Source organism: Phytophthora infestans, genomic scaffold (genome assembly GCF_000142945.1).
Source record: "Phytophthora infestans T30-4 supercont1.40 genomic scaffold, whole genome shotgun sequence".
In the NCBI taxonomy this organism is placed as follows: Eukaryota; Oomycota; class Peronosporomycetes; order Peronosporales; family Peronosporaceae; genus Phytophthora; species Phytophthora infestans.
Window position 1 is genome coordinate 1274082 of NW_003303719.1, and position 12125 is coordinate 1286206.

The following is a 12125-nucleotide window of genomic DNA, read 5'->3' on the forward strand; positions in this document are numbered from 1 at the left end:
TGCCAACAACCATTTTAACCTTCTGCTAGATTGTTATAATATACACCGTGACACACTCAGCACGCTTTTAAGATTATTAGCTCAGTAGCTCAGTAGCTGCTGTGGCATCTCTTAACTGTATACTGTTCTACGCCCACGCTATCAGATGCGGCACTCTTGATGCCTCGGTTGCATTGCGCTACAAACTTCTGCTCTACATCGTCGTCCATAAAATTAAAAACGTGTCACTTTATTCGTCTACATGTACAGTATGTGTACACTATCGCTGACCGACTGTCGGTGTCGTCGCCTCCAGGTACTCGAGAAGCCGGAGAGCCGTAGGCCGCTCGACCGGGTTCAGTCTGAGCAGCTTGTCCAGCAGCCCAACTGTCTCGGCAGATATCCGATCCGAGAGTCCCCACGAATCAATGACCTTCGCCACGCCCAGCTCGCAGAAAGCGACAAAGGCCTTATTGTCGCGCCATGCATTTGTCGTGAGCGGCGAGCCCGTGAGCATGATGAAAAACATGATGCCGAGCGACCACATGTCGGCTGCGAAGGCATCGTACGCCTCTTGGTTGACCACCTCGGGCGCCATGTAGTAAGCCTTGCCTACACCCTCACCAATTCCTCTTAACGGCGAGTCCGTGCTGAGCCCGAAGTCGCCGATCTTACACACGCCGCGACAGTAGAAGACGTTCTCGAGCGACAGGTCACGATGCGCAATACCGTGCGAGTGCAAGAACTGCACACCACGCACGCACTGGCGAAAGAGGTGGCGTGCATCGATCTCGGGCAGGCGGTTCTTGGGTGCTCGCTCTAATAGGTCCCACAGGTCGCCGCCTGCACAGAACTCCATGACAACGCACCAGGTACCCTGTGCGTTTAGAAACTCGCCGCGGAAATGCACGACATTGGTGTGCGGCGGCAGTGTCATGAGGCGAGAGACCACCTTGTGCTCGCTCCAGGGGTTGTCCACGTTGGGGTTACGACGCAGCGCCGCCACTGCACGCGTGAGTGACACCTGCTTGATAGCCACAATTTCGCCGCACTCTGCGTCCTCGTAGAGACCCACAGGTCCATAGAGTGCGTCACTCAGAGGACGACGTAGGCGAAAACGCTCGGCGAACAGCGTTGATAGCGGCATTGCTGATGCGAGCTGTTGACTTGTGAGCTCTGTGCGGCCAATTTGGTTGTGAGCGTTCGTGGATGCAACTTCATGAAAGCGTCATCTTGCAGCCGCCACTGGCCTCTGTGCCTGGCCGCCCAGACACTTCTAGCGTCGCTGGAATTCCTATTGCCCGGTGCCGAATTCGAAAGAAATGGTTTTGGCACGCGATCGGCAACATTTGACATATTGCAGCAACTTAACAAGGAACGGCACACTGTAAAAAAATGGTAGCGTTAGGTCCAAACGGCACATCCACCTCGCGTCTGGTGCCTGCCGGTGACGATCGGTCCGGCACGGCGCTTGGCTCACGTCCGTCGATGGCAACCTGGCCACGAGCACGATCTGTTGGTGCATTTCGGACTAATTTTCCGGGGTGATGACGCGGGCATTGGAACTTCCAATGGAAGAAGATAGAACAAAGGTGCCAATCGGCACGGTGCCGGGCACCCGGTGGGTGATCCGCCCCTCATGGGAGTGTCACTGCTTCACGACCGTAAGACAAAAATTCCTGGCGCCTCTTCTGGCAATGTCCCTCGGAAGTGGTTCAAAACTCTTGATTCAAAAGGTGGCCAAGGTTTAAAGACAACCAGCGATTTAGCTTGCAGTCGCAGACAATCTAATGACGTACGGTGCTGGATATGACCTGCAATAGCTTTAGCGAGAAGAGAACAGTTGCAAGTTTGAGAGAAGGCGGTATAGGTTACACCAACATACATCACCTTGTTCTTTCACGACGAAGCCATTCAATATACCGTTTCGTTTAATGAATGTGCGGTGTTCGCTATTGAGGTACATTACTGTACTGTAGTCACATTACTGTCACTGGTTAGCACTGTCCATCGCGCTGACTATCCTAATGTCCTAATGGTGTATGACATTCGCTGTTGCGTCCAACTGATGGGACGGATAGACTTACATTGCATACTGTAAATTCTACCCTTCGTAAGTACACCAACCTAATGACACTCGTTATTGACTGTTGACAACGGGTTACTATTTTAATGGGGGGCTCTATTTTTGGGAGGGATGTGAGTCGTGTTGAGACCTCGGGTCTTCCTACGTACACATCGCTGCTTGTTTCTTCGTCTTGGTCCGCATGCGTTTCAGTAACCTCGTTGCCGCCCTCATGCAGTGCAGTGACCCCCTCTTCCATAATTTTGAGCGCATACTTGTCCGCATTCAAGTAATAACATATTGTTTCAACGTTTTGTTCTTGGTTCTGGGGCATAATGCACTTCACTTGAGTGATTGCTGACAAACGAAATTGCTATGCTTCGCTCGAGAAGCACTTCCTGCCAAGCTCTAAGTTTGTTGGACAATGGTAGACAAGAAAAAGCGATAGCTTGATTTGCTTTGAGAACGAGGCCGCAGAGCCAGAGGGACTCTCTAGTTCTGCGGCCTGGTTAATATTACTAGTATGTTGGAGCTCTATTAATATCTCCATGGAGCACCGAATGTGCCGGTAATCGAACCTAAAACTTTTTAAAATAGTGGCTTGTGTGTGATATATTTATTTAAAGATGATAGTAAAATTGGGCCTGTTTTGTAAGCAAGATGACTGTCCTACCCGGAAGGCTTGTTCGTCCTCAACCATATGTTATTTCAAAATTTGAATGTATCTAAATATCAACTGTAAACTATATTTTTTAGCATTTTCATTGACTGCTGAGCAGCAGCCCCGATTGGCCAAAAAAACTGGTAGAACAGTCTACAGATAAGAGCTGATACAGCAACTACTGAGCTAACAATCTTAAAAGCGTGCTGAGTGGGCCTTCTTTTTTGTTCTAGTTGTTTTCTTTTTCTATAGAGGCCTTAGATGCATTCAGGCGCGAGACAACATCTTGCGTGTTTCGATGTGTATACAGAAGCCCATCGGGTGTCTTTGGTTCCGTTTTTCGGATGTATTCCTTTACGAGAGTTGGGGTAGTTTCTGCATGTCATTTTTCGTGTTGGTGTGTCTTGTAGCCAAAAATTTAGCGGCTAGAAAAAAAAACTGTTTCTGAGCGCAGTGAGGCGGCACTTTTATTAATAATAGTGTTGGTGCCGGACGACGCCGAACGCAAGTGTTAATGTATGATGTATCAGCTAAGGTAACAAGTGTTGACGACAAAGATGGTGGCAGCAATAGTGGCATGCTGCAGTAGCGCTGCTCCCCGTCCTCTTGGAGGTACAGCTTCGACAGGGTGGGTCGAAGCTGCAGAGAGCAAGTGCGCAGAAGGAAGCGTCTTGAGTGCAGTACATATATCCAAGTAGCTCAATGTTTTTCTTTTTCATCGCTCTCTGTTTATTCACTTTTCAGCTTACCTTCCTGAGCCCAACCTCCTCCACCAAACTTCGGTCTTCGCCACCTTCCTCTGTCAAGTCCTTCCCAGCAGGTTATGATGTCTTCGACAACGGCTTCGAGCTACACTACAAAGCTGAAGCAGTTCAGCAGCACTGGGCACCCAGCGTGGGGTGCCCAGGTGAAGCTAGTGCTGGAGATCAAGGGGCTGTGGAATACTATCCAGCTACTCACGCCTACGGATTATGAGCTTCAGGCTGAGAAGGATTCTGCAACGCGTGCGGCATCGGAATCGTCAGCGGCTGATGTGGTAGCACACCTTAGATCGATTGTTGGGGAGACTTCAACACCGTTTCATGACCTCCTGATCAAGCAGAAGATGTCCTCACCGATCATCCTTGCTGCGTTGAACGAGAAAACCGCTGCTGAAGTGCACATACTGGATCATCCTATGGCCTTGCTGCGCCATCTACGGATGACCTACAACGTCAAGTGCAGTGCCAACAGCTAAACGGGAGCGCATCGGTCTGTACCTAGATGGTGACGACTCGATGGTTGACCCCATCAAGAACACGAGGCGTGTGATTGACGAGCTGCAAGAGCAGCGTGAAGTCTTGTCTGATGACGAGAAGAAGCAGAATTTAATGCAGAGTCTGGGACCTGCGTGGAATGGCATCGTTGGAGTACTCGAATCCTGTGGAACTTTCAAGCTAATGACCCAGCGCTGCCAAGCCGAGGCAATCCGCCGCGAGCACCAGAAGAATCGGCGTTCGGCGGTTGGTTCTAATAGTGGCAAAACGGCTGCTACGTTCAGTGCAGATTATGAGACGGTCAAGTACAAAGGGAGCAAGCTCACGAAGAAATGGGACATGTCCAAGGCAAAGCGCCACAGCTCTGACAAAATGGGACACTTCGCTCGCGACTGCAAGTAAAAGCGAGTTTCGCAAAAAGCGGAAATCACCAGCATGGCGTTCACTGTGGACGACATGACTGAAGAGAACAAGAGAGGGTGGGCTGTCGATAGCGGTGCCACGAGTCACATGACCGAGCATCTCGATAATATGACCAATGTGCACGAACAGGAAGAGCCTCGCGTGCTGACGGTCGCATTGGGGGATAATTTGGTGGCGACGGCAGCCGGTCAAGTGCCACTGGTGAAGAACGGACGAGAAGTACGTGTTCTACAAGACGTACTGCTCGTGGAGGGGCTCGCTCGCCATCTGGTGTCAGCTGCCGCTGCGTCGCGTCGCGGCATGACAGTCGAGTTCAGTGACGCGTCGTGCATTATTCGCTCGCCGAGTGGGGTAGCGCTGGTAGCGTCTCGTGAAGGGCATTCAATGTACGTGGTGAACGCTTTTAGCGAAGCTGTGGAGCACATTGCCTTGATGACGACCAAAACGCTGCACATTGAGACCTGACATAAACGACTTGGTCATCTCAACTCACTCAGCGTGCACCAATTACTTGAAGAGCTGAACGTCCCCTGTCAAGGAGCTATATCGCAGTCGTGCCATACGTGTGTAAGCGGAAAGCTCGATCAGAAGCCATTTACTGCAAGCCGAAGCATGTGCTAAAGGTCGGCCCAATGCAAGTGACAGCTCGAGAAGGCTACACCGGCTTAGCAAACATCGTTGTGGAACCCTTTCATCTGGAAATGGCGTACCCGCTGCGAGAGAAAAAATTCCGTGCACAGTTGGACGCAGTAAGAAGACTGCTAAGCTTAAAGCCTACGCCCGAGCCACCGCGTGGCGTTCATTAAGTCCGTCAATGCTGCTGAGTACGTGAGTGGTGAGTTCGCTGCGTACTGCAGATTGTGCAAGAGCTCTCAACTCCCTACCGTCCTCAGCAAAACGGAAAGGTGGAGCGCGGCAATCGAGTCATTGTTGAGATGGCTCGTTCGATGATGATTAAAGCAATCCTGCCAACTGCCTACTGGGCTGACGCGATTGTATGTGCCGCGTACATCAGGAATCGCTGCCCGACCAAGATATTGGATGGCAAGACTCCAATGGAAGCCTTTCTTGAAATGCCTCCTGACATCAGCAACTTACGTGTGTTTGGCTACAAGGTGCAAGTCTTAGTGCAGAAGGAGAATATGAAGAAGCTTGACTCCAAGGATCGAAATGGTATTTGCCTTGGCCGCTACAGATGACGCGTACCTTGAACACATTCCGCATCACGGTACAGGAGAAACGATTACTGCTCGCACAATAGTGTTTTACGAAGTCAGTTCTTGCCAGCTAATGACGGAGAAGAGGTCACGATTACCGCACAGCTGGATCTGGCTCAACAGGATCTCGTGGACCGCACTGAGCGACAGCTTAGTCTACAAGATGCTGACGATAGAGATCTGGACGTGGTCATGAGACCGGTAGTCAATCGACCGATCAACTTCGAGGAGCAACTGATGACATCAGCTCACCCATAAGCTTTTTCTAAACCAGTGGTCGCGCGGCAACAAGCTCGACTACGAGGCGATCCTCGCCCAGAAAAAGCCATTCCTCCGCCCCGTCGGTCGAGTAGAATACCCAAGCCTAGTCAGTGACGATTGAAGTACGAAGATAGCCATTTCTCTCTGAACGAAGTCTGCAACATGGTCGAAGAGCGACTGGCGCCCTTGCGCATTGAATCGGCCAATCGGATGCATTCATCTGCGATGAACTGAGTCCGAGTCGGGTGACAAATTGGGCACTTGGTGTGGAACCCTTCAGTCTGGACGAAGAATATGAATCCGAGGATCAGAGCGAGTGGGAGCGTGTCATGGACGCTGAAATTGCGAGTCTCGTGGAGAACGGGACATTTGCGGAAGCCCAACTTCCTGCTGGTCGATCTGCTATAAAGTCCAAGTGAGTATTTAAGAGGAAGACCAACGCAGATGGCACCTTAGACAAGTACAAAGCTCGTCTTGTTGCGAAGGGCTTCAGCCAACGCTATGATCAAGATTACTCCGAGACTTTCAGCCCGGTGGTACGCCACAGCACACTTCGCCTTGTATTAGTTATCGCTGTGGTGAAACGCATAAAGCGCATGCAGCTCGACATAAAATCGCCTTTCTCAGCTCCGACCTCAACGAGGAGATCTATTTGGAACCTGCTGAAGGATATCAGAGCGCAGACGGCAAAGTATGGCGTCGACTCAAATCCCTGTATGGTTTAAAACAGGCTTCAAGATCTTGGTAGAGAGTCTGACTGCATTCCTGGCTGGTGAAGGATTTTACCATGGAGAAGCTGACTACTGTCTGCTTACGAAGGGCAGCACGGACAATCTTATGATTGTTCTTGTGTACGTCGGTGGCCTTTTAGTGTTCGCTATGCGCAGCAAGGATTTAGCGTCGTTCAAGGCTTTCATGGAGGGTGCTTATCAAGTGAACAACTTCGAGGATGGGAGCTATTTCCTTGGCTTGGGGTTACAGTGGTCGCCAACCGGAGACCAAGTGTCGATTGGTCAGCAGAAGTACACTGAAACGATTCTCTAACGATTCAACATGGACAAACTCGACCAGCACGCACTCCGATGGAAGAACGCTTTCGGGATCAATTAATGAAATTGCAAGAGCCGACAGAGTTTCGTCCTCGTCCTGTTATTGGAGCACTGCTGTACCTAACAGTCAATTTGAGGCCGGATCTGGCCTCTGCAGTACGAATCCTTGCTTAAAAAACCGAGCAGCCAACAGACACTGCTTAGCGCGGCGTGGAGCACGTGTTCATATGCTTGAACAGTAACAGAAACTATGGTTTGGTATACAAGAGCGGTGCTGACAAAGGTCTGATAGTGAATTGCGATGATGCGTTCGCCGTGGAGCGATATTCAAAATAGGCTACTGGATATGTTATCTAAAATATGGTTGCTTAGTGGCAGGCCTTCCGATAATACAACTGCAATGAGATTCTTGCCTTTTCGTGAAATCAGTACTTGCAGGGAAACATTTGATATTAAAAAATACGTAATTGTTATGGTTAGAGCAATATCACACCACTACTGTCAAGATACATCTCGTCTGGATGCATTAACGACATCGGCGACGGTTTTCACATTCCACAGGTGGCGATTTACCTTCAGACACAGTATTATCGCGAGGTTGATAGGGAGCAGTCCTTGGCGATTGTTTCCCATGACATGTTTGGTTTGACTAAAAACCGCTCGCACATGTTGGAAGTCGGCGGGATTACCGCAATTTCTGGGTACTCACAAGGCGTCTCACGTTGTAGTTTGCGTTTCTTGAGCGCTCGGTCCGCAAATCAAGCTCCTTGCCCTCCGACAATTGTGGCGTCGCAACGTGAGAAGCGAACGGTAAGAGCAGTGAGCGCTGAGACTCCGTGAGATTATCAGCCGTTCCGGTGAGCACGGTAACACAGGCATCCTCGAACTCAGGTTGCTGGACGATACCTGCGTCCGAGCCCAGGTACCCCTCGACACCAGGATGTTCGGCGATCAGCGCGTCGAAAATGCCTCGTACGTCGAGAAGTGACAACCCGTCGGCACTTTGGAGCTTCTTCGAGGAGGATTCAAATGCTTTCAGCTCCTCAAGAAGCCCCCTCAGCTGGTTTTCTTCGCGCCGCGACGGCATCAGCGCCGCCGTGGCGTCATCCATCGCATTAATTGCATCTTTTAGATCAAAATATCGTCGGATCATGTTAAACGTTGACGACCACCGTGTTGTTTGACGGAGAACTGGCCTCAACTTGGTTTTTTTCTAAATTTTACCAAAACAAAACCCAATTAGATAAATTACCGAAAATACAAAAAATACATTCTGCACTCACCGCAAACTATCCGAAGCGTTTTGACCGCGTAATTTACGCATCAAGAGCTGGACTTTGTCCAGCAGATCCTCATAGCTCTCCATGTACTCCACGACAGCCAAGTTAAGGCGGTGGCTCGCACATCCCACGAAAGGAACCTTCATGATTGCAGCGATGGACCCATTCGTGGGACAGTTGTCCGCGACGATGTACAGCACGTCAGCCAGCGCTCGGCCAAAGTAGCCCAACACTGCTTGGAGAAAAGAAATGTGAGCAAGAGCAGAATGGTCCACGATGTCATCATCCACAAGAGGAGCCATGGCGAGCAGGATCTTCTCCATCTTGCTGTCATGGCCGAAGACCCCAAAACCTGCCACATAATGCTCCGATCGAAACGAACATCCATCCCAAACAATGCCAAATGTTTTAGGGAGAATGCCTGAAATGTAGCTCTCCAGCGCTTTCACTACCAAGCCCATGTACTTCTCAGCTGTCTCTGGTGAGATCGTGGGTACAGCAGCATATTTAGCCACCGTCTCGTAGTCGAGAAAGCTGAATGGGAGATTGCATTTCACAATTCAGTCAATCCAGCTGTAGATGACTTGACTCTTCTTGTCCACGAACCCAATCAGGGTGCCACTGGCAAGCCCACTGCTGGCAATGTAGACTGCATAGCTGGAGTGTTGTGCACGAATGTGGCTTATCAGGTTAGTGTAGCCAGTTTTACTGTCTTGTTTGCGAATCTTGGAGCAGCGACAGCGAAAATATCCCGTCGGCTCATCCTGGTTGTCAAGAACGGGCTTGAAGAAGAAGTCACAGACTTGCTTGTTAGTGAAGGGAGCTGTCAAAGACATGGTGAATCGGAAAATGAGGAGGACTGAGCTCGATGCACGCCCAAGGACTTGCCAACCAACCAAACAGTGGTTGGCTCTCAGTTTTGCTTAGCTGGGATTGGGCAGTTTTGTGAAGCATGGGCTACAAATAATTTATGACGATACCGGAAATACGTTACTGAAAAGCTTCATCATAACTGAAAAGTAAATTATTCCATACTAATATTTCCATATTATTTTCACTGCAATGTATTATTCGGAAGGCCTGCTAAGTGGATTGGGGGTCAAAGAAGCAGAGAATGGTAGCTTTGTCATCTACCGAAGCTGAGTACATCGCTATGGCGACTGGAGTCCAAGCAATTTAGGGCTCAACATGGTGCTTCGGGACTTATATCTTGAGGACGACGAAATTTTAGTTTTTGAAGATAATCAAGGAGCTCGGCACTTGGCAAAAAGCAGAGATGTGACGCAACGCTCGCTCCACATTAACACCGAGTATCATTGGCTACGCGAGAAGGTAGCACAAGGGGAAGTTCAAGTGAAGTATTGCCCCACGAACGACATGATCGCCGACCACTTCAGAAATCCACTTGGGACTGTGAAGTGCGATTGTTTCCGAGGTCAACTCGGAGTTCGCCGAGTGAGAGTGTTGGAGCCGGACGACGCCGAACTCAGGTGCTGGCTGATGCATGATATACTAGATAAGGCAACGAATCTTGGCGAGAAAGAAGGTGGCAACAGTAGCTGCATGTTGCAGTAGCGCTGCTCCGCGTCATCTTGAAGGTACAGCCTCGACAGGGTGGGTCGAAGCTACAGAGAGCAAGTACGCAGAAGGAAGCGTCCTGAGTGCAGTACACATAGCCACGTAGCTAAATGTTTTCTTTTTTCATCGCTCTCTGTTAATTCACTTTTCAGCTTACCTTCCTGAGCTCAACCTCCTCCACCAAGCGTCGGTCTTCGAAATCTTTCTCTGCCAAGTCCTTCCCAGCAAATAGATGCGACCTTGCGGGGCCAGAGGGTCTGCACTAGCCCCAGCTCATTAACTAACCATGCGAGTAGTGTAGCGAGCGAAGCAAAGACGTAGCACGGTGATTAACATGCGCCACTTCCGCGACGCGGCGGCGATTGGCTAGAAGATATAAAAAGAATATGCCGCCGGCAACGATTTTGCCACCAAGACCGCACGCAGTTTCTAGAATCCAGGCATTGTGCATTATCGATTCGATAACTTATCCCGGAGTAGTACGCAGTAAGCAATAAAAGGTGGGGGTCGCCGTGAGCGGCTCAAAGTCATTAAGCTGACGTTTTTGCTCTAGCGAAACGCCAGAGTAAAAGCGTGTCCGTCCCATTGAGGTGTGTCCATTCATCAAGGCTTGTCGTTGACGCCATTATCGCCATTACACCCAATCTCAATCCCATTCTACCTAAATGTGGCTATCTAGGGCTCTTTTTCGAAGTGCCTTTAACTTTACAAGCTGCAATTGAGTCGTGCACCTATGAGGGTGAGCTCTCGACAGCTGGTGGTAAGCACAGCAGCGAATATGGCGACCAATTCCACGCCAAGAAGGTGTCTGGCGTGGGTAACAAATTGATACTAGCCCTTTAGGCGGTCATCGCTTGTCTTAAATCAGCACGAATCCTTACGTGTTTTCAACTTTCAAATTCGGTGGTGTTCAACAAGAGAGCCAGAAAATATTCCCGCAGGGGCTAACAAAGCCAAAACTAAGATGAAGGAAGTTTCTATTATGCGGGGCTAGGCTCCGTATATACGATGAATGTACGGACACAAAGAGTGAAACTAAAGTGCGCATCATAACTCTTTATATGGAAGGGGGTCATTTAAAGTGGCGATTTAATCTACATCGGAGTAGGTTGATACGCGGCGCTTGAGTGGGGGTCCGAAATCAATGCCTGCGCCATTTTTCCTTATTTTTACTTGTCATCATTGTTATAAAGCTGGAGACTCGAATGTTTTGCAAAACGTCTTTGAAGCTGTTCCAAAACCCCTGCCGTTGCAGCAAATGAGAGGACACCTTCAAAATCTACCAAATCAGGTAGTGGAGTTGCAGACTATGAGCAATAATAAATCCATCACTTTCTAGGCGAGCAAATATAGCCTTCAGGACAGTGTGTATCGCTAGTTCACGACATCAAGTGTCATTGCTATTAATAGATGTATTGAGACGTCACACATGATTCTGGATCGACCGCTAAAGGGCTGGCTCCTACCGGGGGGTCTGGGGTCTCGGAAAATAAAGCAGCGAATCTATTGGACAAGAATTGATTTCGAGATAGGCAATTAATTTCTACACCCATGGGTGTGGAAATTAAAACAAGATATTCTTTTGAGAGCAGTATTTGATGCAGGAGGATCTGCAATATCCACGCAGGACGAGCATCTCGTAGTGGCAATCGTGGAGTCGAGGTGTGCCGTGCTGGTTCTGCGCGCACCGGCTGGGGTGTGCTGAGCTATGGCTCGTACGCACCGCTGTCATGGAGCAGCAACTCCTCCATGAAGTTTTAGCTGCGCGCACTCGTTTCCTCCTCGCTTTGTGTGGTTGCTATTATGAAAGCAATTTACTACCCTGTCAACCAGTTCTGTGAGCTACAGAGCCATTACCGGTTGCAATATGACGATGGTATGCTAGTAAACAGTGATTTCCCGAAAAACGACCTCCGATACTAGTGCTCGGGGGTAGAGGAATGTTTATTTTCCGAGACCCCAGACCCCGCGGCAGGAGCCAGGGCTTAACAGACTAGTGCATCAGGCCCCGCCGTAATTCGTCTTGCGTTTTCAATGGCTGTTTTAAACTCGGACGGCTTTCGATGGAGGGTGACTGTGAAATCAGCTTTTATTTCTTGTATGCTCGATCATCCGCGGGCAGCTGGGGTCCTCTTTACTATCAGCTTCTCCTATCGTTTCGATATGGGAACTATCCTCACCTGACAGTCTTATCAACGGCTTCATCGGACGAACACGCTTAATTTACTTCTTTAGTACTATAAAACATTCTTTTGGAAAAGAACGATGCATGTCCTTGCTTTGTAAAATGACCCTCCGACTGCCCTGAACTCATCTTGGCTCACTTCTACAGCGTTAGCACAACCTTGGTCAACAG

General features: G+C 49.5%; 1 protein-coding gene across 1 annotated transcript; it reads right to left on the reverse strand.

Moving 5' to 3' along the window:
- Window positions 1-259: 259 nt before the first annotated feature.
- On the reverse strand, window positions 260-1160 carry PITG_15774 (protein kinase; the record flags this gene model as incomplete). The annotated part of the gene is made up of 1 exon (XM_002897986.1): window positions 260-1160. The coding sequence occupies one exon, from the start codon at window positions 1124-1126 to the stop codon at window positions 260-262; it is 867 nt and encodes a 288-aa protein (XP_002898032.1).
- Window positions 1161-12125: the final 10965 nt, after the last annotated feature.